Source organism: Alligator sinensis, unplaced genomic scaffold (genome assembly GCF_000455745.1).
Source record: "Alligator sinensis unplaced genomic scaffold, ASM45574v1 scaffold694_1, whole genome shotgun sequence".
Taxonomy (NCBI): Eukaryota; Metazoa; Chordata; order Crocodylia; family Alligatoridae; genus Alligator; species Alligator sinensis.
The window spans coordinates 18,884-42,255 of NW_005842339.1; the positions used below are offsets into that span (position 1 = coordinate 18,884).

Here is a 23,372-nt window from a genome sequence, read left to right on the forward strand (position 1 = left end):
AGGGAAAGAAGCATAGAGCAGCTCAGCTCACTGCAGAACAAAGAGCCAAGGGATGTACCCCCAGAAGTCCTAACGACACTAAGGTCACTGACAGACATTAAAAAGAAGGTGCAATGGGATCTGATGCACAATCCCAATGGCACGTCAGGAGGTGCAATTGTGGGATTGAGGATCAGATCCCATCACCCAATATTGCCAGTGCAGGGAGAATCTGGGATCATGATCCCAGGTTTCCCCTGGACTGGCAATCATTGCTTCCCTGGATGGCAGCCTCTCAGTTGATCGGACCCCCAGTCCCAAGGGTACACCATGCGCCCCCGCATCTGGGAGCCCCATCAGTGTTCAGAGTTCTCAGCAGCAGTGGGGTGTGGGTACCCTGCACTCCTGTGCCTGGGCACTGTGTCAGATGGTCAGGGCTCCCAGCACAGGGAGCTCATTGTTATCCCCAGCTGGGAGCCCCAATTAGAAGACCAGTGCTCCCAGTCTCTCAATCAAAAAGGAGTGCAGGCATGTCTGCATTCAATGTGCATTAGCTCAATTTAAGGCACATTAAGGTAATACATCCACATGTGAGCACCCTTAATGCTCCTTAAAATGGTGATTTAAGGTTATACCTCAGGTATCAAATTTATGCGCGAATAGGTAAATTGCATTAGCAAATGTGCAGACATGCTAATGCACATCAACGTGGTATAAGCCAATTGACTTGGAACTAATTTTAGTCCCAAGTCAGTCCACACAGGCGCACACCTGCGTTAATGTGCATTAGTGTGTCTACATGTTTGCTAATGCAGTTTAGCTATTTGAACATAAATTTGATACCCCTGTATGCATACACATGTAGATACGCACTTAAATCACCTTAATGCACATTAAGTTTAGATAAGCATATTAAGTTTAGGCATTAAGTTTAAATGCGCATTAAGTTTAGGCATGTGTAAAGCACATGTAGACATGCCCTGTGTTCTGGAGGCTGGCAGAGTGGCTACATGTTCAGTTAAAGGCAAGATAGGAACCAGCCACAGAGTTGTTACACATATTTTGTGTAATAACTTTGTCTCTCTTTCCTGGTTTTATCATGCCATTAATTGAATGAATGTGTGGCCAGGTCACTATAAGATGTCATTAAGCAGTTAATAACATCTTAAGCCCTGTATCAGGGGCTTAATGCTCTACCCAGCATTAGAGAGGAGAGAGTAAATTAGATATGGCTTAGCAGTGTAGCTGCCATGCCCAAGTGAGACTTCTCCAGGTGCTTAAACCCAGCCTTGGTCACACCCTGGAATGAAGACATACTCTTAGATTAAGTAGAAGATGGTTTGAGAAACACCTTCTCACCAGCAACCCTGAGTATTGCTCCAGGTATGGACATTCTCCATAGCCAGTAAATAATATTGTGTCAATTAGAATGGGTTTGTTGTCCCTGATACTGGCAATTGTAAATCTTCATAAGCATTGCACATCAGCAGATTTTGTAACCAGCAGCTGGATAGCTCTGCTTTTCCTGCTTTGCTAAATAATTATGTACTCAGTTCTGAAATGGCCACAGCTGTGTGGAGTGTGACAAGACAGTTTAGTTTTGGAAGCCAAAGTTTTATTTGTGACGTGCAGAATAAAGAACATATTTGTGCTTAGCTTCTCTCCTACTTCTGCAGCAGCTTCCCAAAAGTGGGATTTCCCCCCATCAGCCTCCTGTTCCCAGTGCATGTACCTCTTTATATCTCTCTAAAGAGGAGAGGTGTGGGCATTTGGCAACATAAAATTGGACACTCAGAGCCACGTTGGCATCCCAAAAGAGGTGGCTTGTCCAACTTGCTCAATGACAGGGGTCAGCAACCTACAACCCATGGGCTGGATCCAGTCCCTGGAACTATAGGTTTCCCTTGCTTTATGCGGGTTTTGTATGTGCAAATTCACTCTTATGCAATGACACTTTTTATACCAAAAATTTGTTATAGGCAACGTAAATTCACTCTTATGCAATCAGTGTGGTGGAATCCCACAGTTAGGTGTATTGTGTGGTGCGTTGTGGGAGTGACGCACACCAAAATATAGTCTCCTGTGTGGATCTGTGCTCCTCGCTCGTTGTCTGCGACATGCATTCCTGTAGTTGCCATCCCCATTATGATAGCGCCCTGCTGTTGGTGCGTACCAAAATTGCCTTGTAAAAGTGGTAGAAATGGGTCTTGAGGTCAGTACAGTTGAGGTCTTGGAATGTATACCTATTTGTTACATTGTAAAGTGGGTTCCCTTTATGCGAATTCGAGTTATGTGCTGTTTTCCAGAAAAACACGTACAGCATAAAGCAAGAGAAACCTGTATTTGATCCAGCCCATGGACGTGGGGCTTCAACAGAATTTGGCAGCAGTGGGTTTTGCTTTCCTGTGCCACTATGGGAAGAAGCAGTGGCAGCAGCTGGGTCCTAGTTCCTACTCATCCATCCAGTTGCGTCTAGGTTTGGGCTCCACAATTCAAAAAAGGATGTGGAGAAGCTTGAGAGGGTGCAGAGGAGAGCCACACGCATGATCAGAGGTCAGGAAAACAGACCTTATGACAACAGGCTGAGAGCTATGGGGCTCTTTAGCCTGGAAAAGCGCAGGCTCAGGGGTGATCTGATGGCCTATAAGTTTATCAGGGGGGACCACCAGTATCTGGGGGAACGTTTGTTCACCAGAGCGCCCCAAGGGATGATGAGGGCGAACGGGTATAAACTACTGCAAGATCATTTCAGGCTGGACCTAAGGAAGAATTTCTTTACTGTCCGAGCCCCCAAGGTCTGGAATAGCCTGCCATTGGAGGTGGTTCAAGCACCCACATTGAACTCCTTCAAGAGAAATTTGGATGCTTATCTTGCTGGGATCCTATGACCCCAGCTGACTTCCTGCCTCTCGGGCAGGGGGCTGGACTCGATGATCTTCCAAGGTCCCTTCCAGCCCTAGTGTCTATGAAATCTATGAAATCCTCTTTTCATAGACCCTGAACTGGGTCATTGTGGCCTGCAGCTTGAAAAGGTTGGCAGCTGCTGCTCTATGAGATCCAAACTCTTCCTGTCCTGGGTTTTGGATCTAACAAACAAAAGAACAAACAAGATAAAGGTCTAGCCCTCTCCTCAGGATGGTTTGTCTGTAGGGTTCTTCTTTCAGGCCTGTCAAGATCACATTCTGGATCCTCTCTGCTCGGGGGATCGCTTGCACCTCCTTTATATACAGGCGGGCTAATGAGACATCTGCATCAATGAGTTCACGTCAGGACCCTTTTCCAACAGGATCAACTCCTTCTGACAGTAGTTTCAGTCAAACGCAGACAGCCACCAGTACACATTCACTTCTACCAGGGCTTGAATTGTGTCAGCTTCCTTTATTGTTTTACCATTGTTCTTCCCTGCCTGAAACTAGCTCTCCTACCTGTATTCAAGCAGCTTTCATCTATTCTCTATCCGCATTTATGGAGGGATTTGTAAAACAAACACTTACATGCAGAGTCAAAAGAACACAGCACGCTGTTTCTCCATCTCTATTGTAGGTTGTTCCTTCCTCACAACTACTAACAAAGCTTGAGGACTCCCATAACAGTGAAAGGAAGTCACGGAGACAAATTTTCCATAAGTGAGAATGAGACACATTTGCAATAGACTTCGAAAGGACAATTTTCAATATGCGGACACGGCGTCTTGTTAATTTTCTGGATCACTTGCATTTGACATTAAAATTGTCCACTGAAAAATGGCGCTGATTCAGGATGAATCCTGAAAAAATGATCCAAGGAAAATCAGTCACACTCCATAGCCATAATGAAAAACATGTATTCTGTCTTGGCAGAGTTCCCTCAAGGTCCTTGCTGCAAGGACACTTTTCATAGGAGCTTGGAAACCAGACCTGCTCTCATCCCTGATGCTAGGCCCCCGGGCTTATCTGTGCCAGCCTGATGTCTTCTGCCTGCATTGCAGGCCAGACCAAACATATGCAAAACCCAAGCCTGACTATTTTTGTCTCTGTCTGACAGGCATCTCCTGTGCAAAGTGTGGACAAGTTTCCCAGAAAATTCTCAACTTAGATCATAATTAGAGAGGAGTCTGTTTGTGTCTCATCTGAGCCCCCATTTGTTTTCTCTTGTAAAACCACAACAGGATTCAGGTCTGGGGACAGACTCTACGCACGAAAACAGCAGGGGAAGAGTAGCTTGGGTGGGACCAGCTTGCTGTGGGGCTGGGTGTAGCCCAGGAAGGGGCTGAGGGCGCTGGTGGAGGAAGCATGTGCCCAGCCTCGTGCACAGGTGTGACTTGCTCAGGGAAGCACCACATCCATTCACAAACTTAAAACACTTCAGACCCCTTTCACATCACTGCTGCAGGGCAGGGAGCTTGATCTCACATTTTATCTTCCTTTCCAGGCACACAGCCTGAGTCAAAACCGGTTTGGCTTTGATTGGATTCAGCATTTCTCTAATTAACTGGAGGAACCGGTTGGTGAATCTGCAGCTGCTTGCCAGCCACCCCACACCTGACGCAGTGTTTTGATGACAGGTTTGACAGGCATGACCACACAGGAAAGTGGAGGGGCATGACACCTGCTGCTGCACACTTCCTTCATTCCCTGCCTTGTTCTTTCTCCCCCATACATAATGCACAGGCACGAGTCCTACTCTTCCAGGGATGGTGGATTTAGAGAATTAGTGAGCAATCAGCTGTGTTCTCAGAGGCCCTCACATTACCTTTCCTCTCTGACCTCATACCTGCTTTCTCCCTCCCTCCCTCACTCACTCTGCCTCTCTGCCCTTCTGTACTGCTCCCTTGCCCCTGCTCTTGGGTGGGATCACAGCCCCATCTCTCTGGATAGCCTGCCATTCACTAAAGATAGAAAGAAGGTTTCAGTGTCTAGGACTGATAGCAGCAAAGTCTTCCCTTTCTTCTGAGCCACCAGGACCCTAACCTTAATGCTGTACTAACATTTTTTCTAATTCCTTCTAATTGATTATTGTTACTATGAATTGCCCTACTGGAATGCTGTACTAACATTTTTTTCTAATTCCTTCTAATTGATTACTGTTATTATTACTATAAATGATGATGGTTATTATGGTTGTGCTCAGGGACCAACCGAAAACTGGTGCCCCTTCCACCAAAAACTTTACAGTGAGTCATAGAGTCTGCCAGAGAGCTGACAGTCTAAATCAGTAGTGCCCAGCTCATGTGGCCCACCAGTCTGCAAGCCATATCCAGAGGGCAAAACCACATCACCTGGCCTGTGTGACTGCAATTGGGTGGCAGTATTAGTTGCTGCAGCTCTCAGAGCTGTGGCAGCTGCTGCTTCTCCTACCATCCCATGAGCAACCCTGCAGGCCAAATGACACTACACTCTGCATCTGGTCCATGGAGCTCCTGAGGAGTCTGGAAATTTGCTGAACGGATGAGTGGTGGCAACATTAATTGCCATGATCCCAAGAGCTGCAGCACTTCATGCTGCCACTACTTGCCACACTGCCAAATTTCCAGACCCAGGTGGAGCCCTGCAGGCTGAATGACATGGCTTCCTGGACTGCATCTTGGTCACAATTGCTCTAAATGGACAGGATAGACCAAGGCTAGTAAAAAGCATTGGAAAAAGATTTGGGGCCTAATTTTGCTCTCAAGGAAGCCAGAGGCAAAACTCCTAGTGATACCAATGAGACCAGGCTTAAACCCATTGTGTAAAGGGAGCACAGGATGGTCGCTTCCTGTTCTGTTCATTGTCAGATGCAGTATGATGCTCATCTGGTGCCAGCAGCTGGCTCATAAACGTGTTTCCATTTTGCCTACCCACTGCCAGATGTCACCAGCCTCCGCTGACTTTGTGCTGATTTAAACAGAGGACACTACAGAAAAATAAAACATAATGTGCTGCAGATGTGGAAAAATGAAACCCATGTAGGCCTGTTTTTTATTGAATTCAAAGGAACAGCACAGAACATGCCAGCTGGGTGCTGGTTATATTTGTGGCAATAAGCTGTTTGTGACTCTTATATGAGTAGGATTCAGGCTTTACTAAATCTTCACACTGCTTAATAACCTGGGCTGATGACTCTCCTGGATCCTCCCACCTCCTTTAAGGGAAGATCATACTTCTGACTCCCTTTAGCCAAGGGGGAGCTTCACCTGGGGCTCCCTCTGATATTCTGAAGAATTTCCATTTGATTCCAGCATTGTGCTGGACTCGAGGCTAAGTGATCTTCCTTCCTGAAGCAGCTCATTCCTGGAACCACTTTCTCTTACCAGAGGTACAGCAGTCATGAGGGGGTTCTAGGAGATCACCCCATTTTCCATACCATCCTGCTTTCCATACCCCAAACACATGGTGCCTAAATGACTCCTATTACAGGCTGCACCAACCCTTGGTTCCACTGGGATAAAGACCATGTTTGCATTTGGAACCGAAAACTAAGCAGCCTTCATTGCCCATTAGCAGTACATTGCAAGGAGGCCTGGACCGGCTGATGGTTTCTCACAGATAATTCCTGGTGGGGTCAGATCATAAAGAGAATAAAACTTCAACCAAACACCATGTTCAGGTTCCATAGGAAAAGACAGATTAGACAGGCAGCCCCACACTTTGTGCACGTGGTGTCTCCAAGGAGACACCAGAATCATAAAAAATTAGTGTTGGAAGGGACCTCAGGGGGTCATCTAGTCCAAACACCTGCTCAAAGCAGGACCATCAAACTATCTCATCCCAGCCAAGGCTTTGTCTACCTGGGTCGTAAAAGCCTCTAAGGATGGAGATTCCACAACCTCTAAGGGTAACCTGTTCCAATGCTTTACTACCCTCCTAGTAATAAAGTATTTCCTAATACCTAACCTGAGAACAGTCTAGTTCTGTCCTCTTTCTCATCACCCTTTAGGTACTTAGAGGCTGCTGTTAATTTCCCTCTCAGTCATCTCTTCTCCAGACTAAAATCCCACCCTCGAATTTAATTTCAGGTGGCTGCTATTTTTACAACAAAGAGAACCAAAATCCCAGATCCAGACATCTCTGAGGGTGGGAAAGTGAAATGCAAAAATCACCTCTGAACAGTGTGGCTTGGCTCCATCTCCAATAAGAGGCAAGGCCATATAGTTGTCCTTAGGACAATTATCTTAATGTTCTCAGTGGTGGTGCACACTCCTGTATTCTACTTACCTTGGAGTTCTGCTATGATGTGTGCATAATTAGTTACACTGAAAACTCTCTAGCTGGGTCAATGGTGAAATGTAAATCAGAGGAAGAACCTTCATGCACTGACTCACCCATCAGATGGGGAGGTTACCTCATATGCACTATTGCTGTAACACCTGGCTTTCCCCAGTAATTACTCCAGGGTGGATGGCGTGTGTTCCACCACCAGTTTGGAGCATCTGCACCAAGAAGTACCTCCGAGACCATTACTTTATTTCTCAATGGCTCCCTTGAGGTGTACAGGATGCAGCCCTCCAGGAAATGATCACTGTCTCATTCTCACTTCTGCTCCTTGGCCTCTGAGAGCCCTGGAAGAGTGCAAGTTTCCCTTATTCTTTACAAGGAACCAGTGACAGACAAAGTGCCTGAGTCAGCAATCAGCAGCAGCAGGAAAAAATCTTTAGCCAGTTTCCTTGTTAGTGTAGGCTACAACTCCTCTCTCCCCTTCCTCTGAGGGGTGCTTCCTCCTTTGCTCTGGTGGTCAGCACACACAATACCAGGGTGAGGGACCGGGTGTCCCATTTCCTGGGTTACCCTTTCACCCATACTATACCTGAGAGCCATTCTGGGCTAATGAACATGTGGACATGCACAAGGATAGCCCAGTGCTATCCGCTGAACACATTTATCTTGCCATTTACTAACACAACCAAGTAGGGATGTAGGCAGGCACTAAATGTGATCCTATTTATAAATGGCAACGTATTTCCTGCAGTCAGATCTTATACAACACAGCAATGGGGGAAGGAAGTGAATACCACAAAGAGGCACCAGCTGATTCAGCCCACATCAGCATGGTTATGTTTGTTAATCAATGAGGATGTATCGCTGTGGTGATTGTTTTGCCTTCCCATCCAATCTCTGTCTACACTGAGAGCTTGTCTGTCTTCTACCTAAGAGGCTATCGGTGAGTAAGCAAGCACCTGTCTGAGGAACTGCTTCCTTTATAAACCAGTCTCATCAGAGTTTAGCATCAAGTGTGTTAGTCATTTAGATTTCAAAGGCCTTATGTTTCTCCTATTGGGAAACAAAACATACAGAACTTCCTTTTAAATAGCTGGTGAGTAGGTGTGTTACGTGAATTATCCCCGTGATCACTGCTGTACGAGTCTCTTTTGGGGATCCTTCCTCAGATTCCACACCCTTTGCAGCTGAAAAGAACCTTTTCTCTTTGAAGTCTTTGCCCAGTGTTATAACAATTAATGAGGCCCTTTCAAAATTAAGAAGCAAACAAGCAAGTCTGGTGACACGCAGCAGCAAGATGGAGGAAGAGTGATGACACTATTCTGTTTAACCAGTACCCCCACCTTCTGCTGGCCTTCTCCACCTCTGCTGACAAATCATCTGATTATAGGAGGGACGAACCTCTGGCCATCTCCACCCCTGCCTCACCCACACAAAGGTGGCTACAAGATACCATATTTCACAGTGCGTAAGTTGGGGTTTGAAGCCCAATTTTGGGGTCTTAAAAATCAAACTTGACTTATACACCATACATCAAAAAAATCAGGCATGGGGCTGGGTTCGGTGCTCAGCTGACACAGCCCCATCCCTTGTGAGCAGCAGCACTGCTTGCAGGGGATGGGGCCGCAGCCGCTGAGTGCTGAGCCCAGCCAAGTCCTGCCCTGCCCCCGTCCCCATCCCCAGCGAGCGGCGCCAGGCTCACAGACGATGTGGCCGCGCCACCCGAGCACCGAGCCCAACCCAATTCTTTGCAAGCAGCACCAGGCTCACTGTTAGGTAGTGCCACTCACAGCAGACAGGGCCGGGCTTGGCACTCGGGTAGTGTGGCTCCATCCCTTGTCAGCCCAGCACCACTCACAGGGAACGGGGATGGGCTCAGTGCTCAGCTGGCACAGCCCCATCCCCTGCAGCGCCGACTGCAGGAGATAAGGCCATGCCAGCTAAGCGTGGCTCCAACTTATACACCATGCCTATGAAAATCCTTACCTTTCAAATCAGAAAGCCAGGGATTGACCTATACTCTCGGGATGTGCAAAGCTTCGGGTAGCAATTTGATTCAGAGGAGATTCGGCCTGATTCGGTGGCTGAATCTCCAAATCCGAATCGAATCAGGGAACTAATAAAAAGGTCTGAATCAATTTGAAGCCCTCCGAATGTTCAGAAAATATTTGGAGAGCTTTGATGATTCGGGCAGTCCCCAGTGGCTGCAGCAAGGAGCTGGAGCCAGACTCTGTGCTGGTAAGTACTGGGGGCGGGGAAGGGGGGGCTGGAGCAGGGGACCATGGGGGGCCCCCTGCCAGGCCGCATCCCCTCCCTGCTCCCCCACCCACCCCAGCTCCCAGGGTTTTAACCAAAAAGCCCCCACTCACTGGGTGCTGCCTGGCACAGGAGCAATCCCTGCTGCCCCCCACTGCATGGGGGGCTCTGCATTCTTAAAGGGCCAAGGCTGGGGTGGGCGGGGCAGCCATGGGGGGGGACGGGGGGCTCATGCAGGGCCCCCATACAGTGTGGGCCAGTGAGGGCCAGTGGGGATAGCCCCCCACCTTGCTGCACCCAGTGAGTCAGGGCTTTTTTTCCCCCACAAGTGCCGGGAGTTGGGGCGGGCGGGCAGCCATTGCCCGGCTAGGAGAGCGGGCAGGGGATGGGCCTGGCCTGGGCGATTCAGGGATTCGGCAGAATCAATTCGGGACAGTGATTCAAATCACCAAATCGAATCATTGGCCCCCAAATCCAAAGCAAATAGTAGCTGCTTTGCACAGAACTACTATAAGCCATGTTGACCTATAAACCAGAAAATACATACGTATGAGCACAAGGCAATGTTTATGAGCAGACTTTTCATTTTTCTGCCATGCTGCACAGCCTTTTACAAAGGAGCCTAAATACAATTTGCTCAAAGTACTTGGGCCCCAGTAAAATGGGTGGATATGACAGGAAAATGCTTTTTGTAAAGCTGTTTTGTTTTCATCTAAATTCAGTATCCAGCCCACACTTGAACGGGGTTCACAATCAAGCTCTGAGATAAAGGCGGCTTTCTCCTTGCAGGGAGGGCAAGAGCGAGATTTATAGGGCTGCCTAGAGAAAGAGCTGCTTTTGCTGCAGCATCCAGAGTATCATACTACAGTTATCAGCTGCTTCTCAGCCCATAGCTAGTAAGATAAGGAGTTACTGAAGTCTGTAAATTAGCTGTGGGGGAGTGGACGGAAAGTAGGCCAGACCTTGAGCTGGCAAAGGAGCCAAGTTTCAGTTGTTACCAATATAGGCAGGGTTATGACCAGTGAGCTAGAAATGAAAGGCTTTGTCGCCTATCATCCTCTGATCTGCTAGTCACTGCTGTCAGTATTTGTGTATTTATTTTGGCTTGGAGAAACCTGAAAATGTCTTTCCTGGTGATTTTGTTCTACTTGACAAACATTGCTTCTTTAGGCTGATTTCAAGCAGAACAGCAGGAGCCAACCTGGCTGCCATGCCTTTACTATTTAATTCAGCTAGCATCATTGCAAAAAGTCACCAAGGAATGCTCTCAGCCCCAGAAATAAGTATGTCCTAATTAAGTACAGCCTAGGCAGAGGGGGAGTTCCTATACTAAATATGGAGGCTCAAGGCCAAACAGTTGGAGTTTTGACATAACAATTATCAGCAACTGGGAGGTAAACTTGAAAGACTAGATGTGCACAACAATGCTACCCACTGGATTATTACAATTTCCAGAGGAACAGACCTGTCTTGCTTTGCAAAGGTAATGCTCATAAGCAGTAACAGGAGATCCATGAAACAACAGAAGTCTTATATGGGCTCTAATCATGAGACCTATTCTCAGTCAGTCTTCTGAGCAAGTTTATTCTTCCAAAGGGAGAATTTAAGGTTGCTGCCTAAAACACCAGCCACCTGTCAAAATGCTCAAACAGATGGAGCTGCATTGCAAGCAGCGATAATATGCGAGTTAGACACACTGGGACACCTTTCTAGCATGGACAAGGCCTTCATCTACTGAGCAAAATGTGAACTATACTTAGATAAAAGCTCTCTCTCCCTTTTGGTAGCCAGCTATGCTGACAGGTGTCTTAGTCAAGATCTTTCAAGCTACTTGTAGACAAATCAGTCACAATAATCCTCCCTTATTCTCCAAAGCGTTTATGGTTGTGCTACTCAGAGAACAAATCTCTCATCCCCAATCAGGCTGGAACAGGCAAATTTTCCCTTGGGCACATATGATCTGTTACGCCTTTAATATTCCGGTTACGGCACCCACATCAGTCTGCCAACCCAACTCCTCCTTACTCGCAACAAGCTTTTAATAACCTTCTATTCATGTAATGCATTTGTTGATGGACTCCTCACCACACCATGCAGAGGATCAGAAAGAGAGAGAGATTGCAAGGAAAACACTGAACTAATTTTCACTTGCAATCTAAACCATGATTTCAATTTATCTCCTCAAGTTAAGAGGCAAATGCAAAAGAAACCCAGCTAGGCCCTGAAACAGGAATCATTATTTATTTGGGTGCCATCAAACTAGGGGAGTCCTAAGCCAAAGTAATTCATGTTCACTCTTCATTTATTTTTGCTCATAGGCACCAACTTCATGGGTGTTCTGGGGCTCAAGCACCCACAAAAAAAAGTTAGTGGGTGCTCAGCATCCACGAGCCGTGTCAGGCAATAATGTGCTGCCACTTCTGGGCACACATGGGGCTCAGCGCAGGAACACAAAAGGAAAAAAAAAAAAGCATCCACCAGCAAGAACCAAAGCTGGTGCCTATGTTATTGTTTATTGATTATCTTCTCATCCAAATGATTCCCATTAGATGACAACAAATATGTCTTTCTGCTCTCAAATATGTCAAGTTGTTAGCTCAGTTCAGAACCTAAATGGCTAGAACAAGGAACTACTTTTTCAGATTGTGGGTGAAAGCCTCCGATGAAAAATCATACCTTAGTCTTTACTAAAGCAGTCTGTACATTACACATGCCCAGATATCTATATCAATGATGACACTAGGCCAAGCAGCAGATGGAAAATGCAAAAGACATGGTATGCTGGAAAGGGTGTAGCACTACAGTTCAGTCAATGTGCAGTCAACAAAAAAAATGTCCTTAAAGGTGTTACTCCCTTTCCAAGAAAAGAGCTGAGCTTTGTAGGCAATTATTACTCATTCAACCACTCCCTTCAAGTCACCTACAATTTTATTTATGCAATTGCCATTGGTGTGATGATGAGCATGTGGCAGCCTAAAGGACAAACAAAGCATGTCAGCAATTTGCAAAACAGCTGAAGTGTAACTAAGAGGGAAGGGGCAAGTAGAGAGGACATTTGTGAGCTCCTGACCCCTTTTCACTGGCAGGATGTACAAGGACCTTCTTGGAGAATGATGCGCCAAGGACTTTTAACTCAGCAGCTAGCAGAGTTGGTAACACTGGTAGCCAAGGCACCCTACCTCCCCACACACTGAATCTGCGGAATGTAGTGCAAGGTGAGAGAAAAAACAAAAAGGATTATCTTTAAATCCAGACACTGGTATTGGAAATGCAAGCATAAATATCTCTAAACAATTGAATGGTCACAACTAAACTGCAAACAAAACCATGCTTCCTGGCCCCCAAAAGTAAAGGCTCCCTTTGCCTCAGTAGAGACACTTCACTTGCTGTTGCTTTTATTACAGACGCAGGCTTGAAGTCAACTTAAGCTCTCCTCCTAAGCAATCTTGCATTCACATACACATACAACCTACAGAAGAATGCTCAGGTCTTGCAAGCGTGGGTTGAGAGAAGGGTTGCACAGTTTTCTCCAAAGGTTGAGCGGGGTAAATCCCATGTTGGGATCTCTGCAAAAAGATCCACATGGGGATTTCCTGTCTCAGAATCTTTTCTGCCCCGGGTCAATAATTTCAATAAAACCCCAATTATTCCATCATTATTAAATCCTATAAGATATTTCTATAAGTACAGGGGCCCATTTTAGAACTTTAAATATGTGCAGGGGTGGGGGAGGGAGGTGAATTTTGTACCATCTGAGCAGCTAACTTAATTTAGGGGGACAAAGGTAAAACTAAAATATAGTTTTAACTTAATGAATCATTCCTTGAGTACAGAGAGATCTACAAAATAAGGTCAGAGATGGGGGGGGATTACTTTATAATAAGAGATTTATTCAGGGGGAGTGAGTGTGAGAAGAGAAGAGGGCAATGGGAAATGTACCTGTGGAGGGAACACAGACAAATGTAGAAAAAAAATAATCACCTAAATGACAACTGTCCAAAGAAAGAGTTAACACATACTGGGCTACAGGTTACACAGAATGTTATCACTGCTTGAGGGAAAACTATTGTATTCATGTTGAGACACTGACAGACAAATCAGTCCTCTTAAAAAAAAATCATTTTCCACATAGAACAGGAGGGGAAATGAACCTGGCCCTGTGACAGGTAACCAGGTTGTAGCCGTGTTGGTGTAGAGGCAAAAGGAATCAGAACGAGGCAGAGATGCTATCTTTTATTAGACCAACTAGATACTTGCAAAAAAAACTGCCCCTGTGACATCTTAAACTTAGCCAATGGGAAGGATGAGGTTGGGGAAAATATTTGTTTTGCAGTGGTTCCCAAAATAGCCTATTGAGTGGCAGAGTGCAACATTGAAAGCATCTTGCCTAGGAAAGGTGCCTTTAAGACTTCAAAAAGAATAGATCCCACTTCCATGTGAAAAAATACTGTGGTTGCCAAATCGATCATAGGCACTCAGACTTCATTATCTCTATTCAAAGCAGCCACACAATAAGCAAGGAGTAATCTTTAGCCCAGTGACACTTGATCCAGATGCACATCAGGAGCAGCAGAGCTTGCAAATTATGGAGAAGGAAAATAAGTCGTAACAAAGCAGATCAAATCCAGGGACCTTTATTTCTCTGGAATGGAAACAATTTACCAGCCTGGACAAAAAGCTGCAGGTGGCGATTTGTACATTCTTTCAAATTAAAAAACAAAAACCAAAAAACACAAGAGTTTGGCTCCATAAATTTCTGTCATAACAAAAAACTTTGAATTGTACACCAAGCTTTTTACAAAGCATCAACATTAAGATGGTTTTACCGTGTTCTACCACATTCTTTACCATTTATACAGAATATGCCATACCAAATGCTACATCAGCTTAAGACATTAGTATTAAAGAGATATAAAGGCAGTTGGTTTTTTACTGGAAGGGGTTTAAGACATGGTAGGTTTCTTTGCTTGTTTTCCTAAGAAACTTGCTAAAAAAATATAATAATTTAATTCATAGGGACAAGATCGGTTAAAATTCCAGCCTTGGGTGCTTGGCAGCCTTCTGAGCTCGTACCTCTGTTGCTTCCATTAGTGTAACAGCCTCCCTTGGCCACAGGGACATCCCATGTGGATCTTCCACTCTGCTCACCAGATCTCCTCATTCAGATCAGTTTTTTGTTCAGAACGCTCACTGTGGCCGGGAATCAGTTCCAGCCGAGTGCTAAGAGCAATCTTCAGCTAAATGGAGGATTTCAGTCCGGGCCAATTTCACAAGGGTTTAGCCCTTTGTCCTTTGCTTCTTTGTACATCCTTTGGAAGTCTTTGAAACGAGGGGCACAGCCTAACCGGGCTTCCCCAAAGTGCATGCGTCCCGTGAAGAGGAAGTCTCCATCTCCTGGTTTCACCCCACATTCCAGCAGGGTCTTTATTTGCCCTCGCCAGCTCCCGCTTTCCTCTGAGGGCTGGAAGACTTTGCTCTTCTGCCTGTAGAGTCTGCTTACACTGACATCTATTACGGACTCTTGCTGTTCTACCTCATTTGTTACATCTTGGATGGAACCTCTGACAACTGGAGACAGAAGAATGAAATGAAGTGAGGGTTACGTGAATGCTTTGGGAGAGTTGGGCCCAAATTCAGTTCTGAAGCAGGCAGCTTCAGTGAGGTTAATGGGGAAAATGCATTTATTACATCCGTTTGAAATTTGGCCCAGTAAGTTCAAGGGCACAGTGTTTGTATTCATAATCCTTACAGCATATCTTTAAAACCCAAAAGCCAAATTGCCTACATTACTGTAAATTTATGCATGAGGAAGTTACGTTAGAAATCATGCAATCAGCTCAAGAAAGAAGAGATCTACCAAAGTCAAAAGCACATTTAGAACATTCCCAATTTCTCCCTCTCAATATAATTTGTTTGTTGCTACCATTACAAATACTAGCTGAACATTAACTTTCCCCCTTTAGAAAACAGACATAAAAACAGCCATCTGAGCCTTTGGTCTTTTGTCAGTAGTCCATTTTGGAACATCAAGGGAAAAATACCCATTACATGCCCCCAAGAAACCTTTGAACTTCTACCTCTATTGTTGTTGCTTGGTTCTTCTTTGTTCTCTATAGAAAGGACTAGCCAAATACAATGGCTTTAATTGAGGCCCTTCATGTCACCTCCTATAAAAATGTTCTCCTTCTCTGTTCTCTTTGTGCTGCCTTGGACACAGTTTGTTTACTGCAAGCAGAGAAAGTTTCCAGTTTGTTGCAATTTGGTGTCTACATTTATCACTGTTTGCAGAGGTTTCTGTAGTCAAATCCAGCAGGCGCCAGATTAAAAGTAGGGAGGGAGAGGGCAGACTGTGGAAGTAGAAACAGAAGAGAAAGAAGATACTCACCAAAATCATTAGTGCAGACAGCCAAGAGGACTTCTGTGTCACTGCAGGGTCGGCAGGGGGCTGGAGAGAAAGGGGCAGAGTTAATAAGAGACAAATTATAGGTTCATTCTTGTTATTGAACAAGTCGTTTACATGAAAATAACCCTCAAATACTCAGTACTTTATAAGCTAAGAGGTTGCAAATTCCTCAACATCATGCACTGTATAACAATGTATACACCGATTAAAGTACGTCCACACACAGGTGGGGGGTGGCAGCACATTATACGTTTGGATTTAGATGATTTTATAGGTCTATTTATAGTGTGATGCACTATGGAATTCAAAGCCCTTGTAACAGATCTGAAGATCATGTGGCATTTAAACTCTTACAGCAAAGCTTTTTAAAAAATTATTTGTATGAAATATGGTAGGGCTATTTCACCAGGATATTCAGTAAAAAAAACAAAAAACAAAAAAACAACAACATGTGTCTGACTACATCAAGACAGTGGAAACTCAAGTCCATATCTGTTAAAACAAGCAGTACAAAGACCATTTCCTGTACTGCAGGAAACATTTGGTATCTACAGTAATCTAATCAATGCAAGAATGTGATTCTGCTTTGTACTCAGCCAGCTATTTCTGAAGAGCAGGTACTGTAGTTACAGTACAGATGTTTCTATAATACCTATTGAGTTGAGAAATCTGCTTACTATTAGGGTCTACCCTACCTGGTGATGCTAATTAAGGCTACCCACTGGAAGCCTGAGGATCAGAATACATACTTTTTCCTTGATGTCACTTTAAGGGCGCACTTGATATCAGTCAGCCATACAATTCACCCTGGATTATTATAACCATTGCTGCTGATAAACTGAGTTTACACAAGGCCAAGGCCAAGTGTAATTGTTTTGATAATCCACAATTAAGACAAATTAAAGTCACCCCAAATCAGCATCTCAAATGCTTATTTACAAAATTCACAAGTTGTCATCCTTACAATCGCCCCCTACTCAGGCAAGTATTTTACTGTACTAAGTAGTACATTCGAACTAGTCTAAATGATGCTTATCTGGCCCCTAAGATACTTAACAATTAGCCTTCCTTCTAAACAGTATAACTATTCTTTAACATAAGACACAGCAAATCTATTTTATGTTTTCCAAGGTCCCATAGAAACAGTGATTCAAAGAGGAGGATTACAGCTCCAAATGAACCAGATTTCTCCAGTCAGATGATTAATACAGTGTAATACACAGCTTAATAGGATTAAACAGAATGTAAAATGCACATTTCTGGGCTGGGAAGATTAAGGGAATAACTCTTAAAGGGTGATAAATTCTAAAGAAAGAAAAACTAGGGGTGGGCAAAGTAGTTTTGACAAAAAACAGCCAATCTGACCAGTCACCTAAATATATGAACAAAAAATTTCAAAGAAATCTTTGAGCATTCTGCCCTTTCCCAGCTTTTTAATGCTTCTTTGTATGTTCTTGCTTTGGGGCTAGGTCTGGAAACACAAAAATGTCATGAGAAATGCCTATCAGTGGATCTGATCAGCCAGAGTCAAGATCATAACTGAAGTCACAGAAGAAAGCCTGAACAGGAGATTCCTAACAAAGTGATTTGTCCAGAATAAGCTTCTAATGTTCACCCAATAATGGAAATTAACACACATTATTTCCATGACATCCTACTGTGGAAATATTTTATTGATTCAAAAGCCAAATTCATACAGATGAGATTGAGGAAAGGAAGAGAACAATATTAGCTAACAAACTTGACACTGGTTCTTGAATTCAGCTGGGTTTTAATGGGATCTAACAAGTGCTGAAGTTAATCATATGGTTAGGTGTTGCACTAGTGAACCATTTGAGATGGAGGCAAACCCTACAAGATTTTCTTAAAGATCAGTGAAAAAAGTTGTTTTAGAACCAAACATCCTCTTACAACCTGATGTGAGAACCAACTGCAAGAAGTAAATCTTCAGCGGGGATAAAGGCGGCGGGGAAAAAGACCACTTGTGTTCTCAAATGAGTGAGAAAAACAGCAGCATTAGGGACAAAAAATAAATGAGACCTTAAAAGATTTCTCCCATATTAATAGACTAATATTAGTAATAAAGGGCACTTGTTTTTTCATTTTAAGTATGGATCCAATTCCCTTCAATATTAAGGTCTCAGAAACATGGATGTTAAAGGACAGCATCCTAACTTCTCCTTTTTGAACAATAAACTAAGTTTGGTATTCAGTATTCTCTTTCAGCTCCAGGCTGACTTGCTCGAGTTTGGTTGTGATACAGTGCAATCAGCACTACTTAACATCACCCCATAGTGACAATGCCAAGCAAATCCAGAGCACCACGCTCAAATGTCCCTATCCCTCATTCGCCAATCGCATTAGGTACACCAGGTATATTGTGCAAGGGTAACATCCTATATGTATATACCTAGCTGTGGGTGGGAGATAAAAAAAGATTGCTGCAGACCAACCATGAAAAGCAGAAGACAAACAGTCAATCAAATGAAAACCTGACCATATATTCCCACAGAGAATGAAAATGCAAACGAGTCAACACCTGGGAATTTTTTTTTTTAATAGGGGCATTGCTAGTAAAGGGAATAAAACTTTTGATCATATGTTAAATTAGTGCTGAACTGCAGAGGTTCAGTAATTAACATTGCCTGCAGGCTGCTGAGTGACTGTATGCTTCCCCATCCAAACTCAGAAGCCCTTACAGACCTTAAACCAATCCTGAAATGCAGACATCATGTTTGCTTGCATCAAAAATGTAAAATATCTATGTAGTTCCAGGATAAGTCATTTTATGGAGAAACCTGCAGAGTTAATAGAAAAAGGCCCCTGTGTTCACAGTAGGACAACGTTCTCCCTTCACCTCCGGTTGTGTCCCTTTCCTTGCTGAGCAAGTTTTATGGCTCTCTGGGTCCCCCCCTCTTGCAACAAAAACTATCTGAACTAGTAACAAAAAGAAACCAGCTTGAACCACTTGGATTTCTTTAAACTCAGTAATCCAAAAAAGCCTTAATTCATGCAGCAGAGGGAGGAGGGGGAGAGCAACATCTTACTGAATCCCTCCAAAGCCCAGATGCCTATAACTCAACTACACCGCTTGTGGCATAATGCCTGCATTGTGCAGGTCGGCTGCCAAATCTACTGGGAATTCCTTTGATGGATTTTGACAGTATCCTGACCTGAAGTAACCTGAGGCAGCCCCCCCAGCAAGTGTCTCTGAAGGCCTCTCTATTCACTTCACTGTGGAGGGGGATGTAATTACATCATTCCTTACGAGCCAGCAGTCATGTCCCAGCTGCTTTGAGCGATTTGCCCTCTGAACCTGATGTTACTGAGGAGGACATGGTGATACTAACAATAGGCTGCACTTGTTGGCCAACAGACTTGTTGAACATGTCTTTCTGTCCTTCCCAGGGGGAGGGGAAGATAGACAGGGATAGAGAGAGATGTGGCTAATTACAAATATAGGTGATCACAGTACTAAGCTCAAAGAGCTCTCCCATAGCCGGAGAACAGCACAAGGAGGTTTGGACAAAATCCCTCTTGACCTAAAAGGCAAGAACGAAGGACTGTAAGGGGCCTCACTGGTCATCAAGTCCAGTCTCTGTCCAATACTAACACAGCATTTTGCACTATCAAATTTGTGCTCCGTCACTGTGGGTTGACGTGTTGCAATTTACAAGAATGCTACTCTTTGACAGGAGACAGGAAAGACATCCCTTTAAAGCAGAAGTGGATTGGTTTAATGCACAGTGGCTGAAAAAAAAAAAACACCTTACCAAGGAACATCCTTTGGTTTTGTTAAGTAGGAGTGTGTGCATGCATGTGTTATGTGGGAGGTAGTGCTGGTTTGTTTGTACTTCAAATTGTCAAAAGATGCTACAATTACACATTACAAGCATAAGTTAGATACACACTCGTGTTAGCTTTAAAACCCGGTGGTGGGACCCAAGCATGGTTGAAGCTCCAATCAGAAAAAGCTAAATTCGTGAAAAATCACCACTATTGCTGCTGGCAATCTAAATGACACTGCTAAGGATTGAATGAGCCGGGGACCCCACTGCCTTCTATGTTGGCATTAGCACAGCCTGGGTGATCCTGCACTACAGCTGCCCATATTATGCCAATTCTGGGGTTTAGAGTCAGGGACCATCACCAGCACTAGCTTCGTATGGAAGAAAATATTACAAAGTTGGCCTGCAACTACTGCAATCCTAAACTTATTCAAAAGGATGCCACTGAACAACTCTTTCCTAAAAAGCCAGAAGCGCTTGCCTTCTGAGAAGAAATTTCAAAATACACAGATATTCCTCACTTAGTCTCTTTTTACTTGAAATGAGAATCTGATTGACAGTAGACCAAGGATTCTGTCCATGGGGAGGAGCATTTAAAAAATACAAGAAAGGAAAGAAGCAAAATATTCCTGTTTCATGGCCCAATTCTACTCCTAACTACGGTCAGAGTTAATTTAATCTTATTTAATCTTTTCCCCAAGACATCCTCTTAAAAGGGAAAGGCTGAATTCTTCCAACATGAACCTGAAGGTCTGAAAGGCTGCTACTTTGTACCAATGGCAGCCAGGATTTTCTGGAAAAGTGGAGAAGTGTTGTGGTTTGCCATATGAGCATCCCTATGCCACTAAATAACTACATCTGCCTTTCATTCAGTTTGGGAAGCTCTAACCCACTCTGGAGCTCAAGGGGTGATGGGCAGCAACAGAAGGCAGGGGAACCTACAGTACTAGCTACAGAAATCTGAAGTAGTGCTCTAGAAAAGCCTTCAACTCTTCTTATCCTGGGGATCTTTAGCAAGTCAGTCTCCAAGATATGCCCGACACCATTCTGAAATGCTGCCCAAAAATGCGTCACTGCACCTGGACCTGAACTGATGCAAACATGTTAGCTGTAATCTCGTATCAACAGAACAGCATCCAACACGCCTGCACTTAGTGGAATACCTGCAGCCACACAAATCACATTTCAACCACATAACAGAAACAGAAGGGCTGTATAACACAGAGAGCTTCTCCATGCCTGTGGCAGAACTTAACAACACCCAGCCATGATGCTCAGTGGAGCCCCCTTGTCACTCCCTTGTTTTATAGTGTTTTCCTGTCTCTTGCTTGGGTAGCATTACATGACCCTCGGCAAACTGCACCATTCCCCAAATATTGTTTCAATATGAAAATTCTAAACTGGATAGCAAATGTGTCGCCATGGAGCTTGTGTTAAATAATATCACCACTCAGAAGACACAGGTTTGAAAGTGACCACGCCTCTTAGATCAACAGAACACAATTGTCATGCATTTGACGTACCAGGACATATTCCTCCACAGCACCGTACAACTCCATTGGCTCCAGTAGAGTCTCTGGAACTCAAACAGCTCCCAGCTTTACTGTGGAAGAGCCATGGTGCAGGGCTATGCTGAAGACAACAGGTAACTTCAAAGAGCGATGCAAATGGCAACCCAGAGCAAAAGGTCATGAATGAAGATGTTAAGCTCAGCTGAAGAAGAGAGCTGCCAATGCATGATACCCAATATCTAGCATGTGTGACTGGTGAGGAACCAACAGCTGCAGCCTGATCTTGTCCAAATCATGACACAGCAGCATACAAAGAGTCAGAGCCTGGAAATGAGGACTCTGAAATCTGTATTGAAGTTCCAAAATTCTGCTCACGTGAAAAAACACCAGCTCTAGACAAGCAAAATAAGACAATTATCTAGTCTTGATGGACAGAATGCAAACCAAGATACTTATTTGAGGTTTTTATTTCAAAAAGGTAAGGTTAAAACAAACAAAAAAATACTCCTTTTCTTTGGCTTGATCTTTGAATGTTCATTTTAACATATATAAATTCAAAAGGCCTAAGCAGGGACTGAGGCTGTGGTATTTACTTTCTAAGAGCAATTTAAACCAGTGGATAAATTTTAATGAAATTCAGACTTTCATATACTGTGGCATGGTTTATGCTAAGAGGACTGAGTTATTTCCACTTCCCTGCTTGTAGAGAGGGAGGGGAAAAAAAACCTAAACTTTATTGTCAGAGACATGACGACTTGCGTGTTCTGAGAAATGTAAAATATAAGACCATAAATCAGACCTTATCTTTTAATAAAAATGTATTCCAAGAGAGCATTAAAGCCCTAAGTACCAAAGAAGTCTATCGACATTAAACCAGTTTTTGATGAAGGAATTTAGATAAGCCCTGTTTGCAATACAGTTTTCAAAATTAAATTGACTTGGCAGCTCCAGAAGCAACTATGGGTCTTCAATACTTTTATCTTTAGGGGTGGAGGGTTAACCCCTTTCAGCTGTTCCTGGCTACAGCACACAGCCTAATAAAACAGATTAAAAGTGATCTAGAGGCACTAAGAGATTTTATTCAAGCAGCATAATACAGAACTACCTTCAGGCCCAGGCAGAGCAAGGGATCATATATAAACTACACCTCTCAGGAGTCATCCTGACCTGCACTGTGTCCCAAGACATCCTTCTGCAATGCAATTCCTCTCCATAATCCCATCTTTTTAAGGATGAAGTAAATTATTGTAACCCTTGAAAAGGAGCAGCTTACTTCCCAACATCACACACATACTTGCCACGGGCCAACAGATAAGGACAAAGCCAGTATTCTGCTAAAGCCCTGCTATTTCATTGCCTGCCTGTTCTGTGGGGAATCATCATGGGCGCTGACAGACATGCAGCTTCCTGCTCTAACTCACAGCACTTTACAGAAAGCACCAAAAGTTAAAGCAACCCCTCCCCAACAAACGTTCACTGTTGGGTCAGGGAAGCAGGGGAATCTAGCTCTGCTTTGGAACCAGCCCTTGAAGCCCTGCCTGTCAGCAGCCTCTCTCCTGGAGCTGTGCGCCCCCTCCACCTCCCAGCTCTGGTGCCATCTGCAGGACAGGAGCAGAGGGAGAAGGGAGGGGAGGGTGCTCTGGGTGGGTTTTGCTCAACCTGAGCTGGGGGGGGGGGGGGGGGGTAGATTGAAGTCCCTCCTCCTTCCCACCCCAAGGCAGACAGACATGCAAATCCCAAACAAATCCCAGCACCCTCCCTTCCTGCAAACAGCACCAGGGGTGGGACAGTGCACTTTTAAGGCACTTTACGGCCATGCACTTCTGTCAAGGGATGGCTGTAAAGTGCTTTCAAGGGGCCGATCGCATGGCAAATGTCACTTCTGTCAGCTCCCTGAAAGAGCAGGGACTGTACTCCATGTCAGCTTCAGACCCAGGCAGGCCTGGCCCAGCCAAGCAAGAGTGAACTTCTTTCTTCCCCACCAGGCTGAGAGAGGTGCATTGAGTTAGGATTAATTTCAGTTCTCTGCTCCTGCACCTCAGATGTTGCCTCACCATCATTCCTGGTACCATATAAAACCTTACTGCCAGACCCTTTGGGACAGAAGTAGTTGCACGTCATGAATGCTTTACTGAATTGAAAGCCACTTGGGTAGATGGATTTTTCAGCTAAATTCTTTCTGCAGTATTTCTATCACAGAAGGCCAAGTTTACCATATCATTTTGTTGTAGAAGCAAATTTTTAACAAATGTTTTTCTACTCT

At 44.4% G+C, this 23,372-nt stretch overlaps 1 protein-coding gene across 5 annotated transcripts in view; it reads right to left on the reverse strand.

The window, feature by feature from the left end:
- Positions 1-14,025: 14,025 nt before the first annotated feature.
- METRNL (meteorin like, glial cell differentiation regulator) overlaps positions 14,026-23,372 on the reverse strand; it is a 40,393-nt gene continuing 31,046 nt past the window's right edge. For all 5 annotated transcript variants that reach the window (XM_025210170.1, XM_025210169.1, XM_014522301.2 and 2 more), the window contains 2 exons: positions 15,793-15,852; positions 14,026-14,975 (listed from right to left, as the gene is read on the reverse strand). In XM_025210170.1, the coding sequence (XP_025065955.1) occupies positions 14,659-14,975; positions 15,793-15,852 (377 nt within the window). In that variant the 3' untranslated portion in view covers positions 14,026-14,658. The remainder of the gene's footprint in view (positions 14,976-15,792; positions 15,853-23,372) is intronic.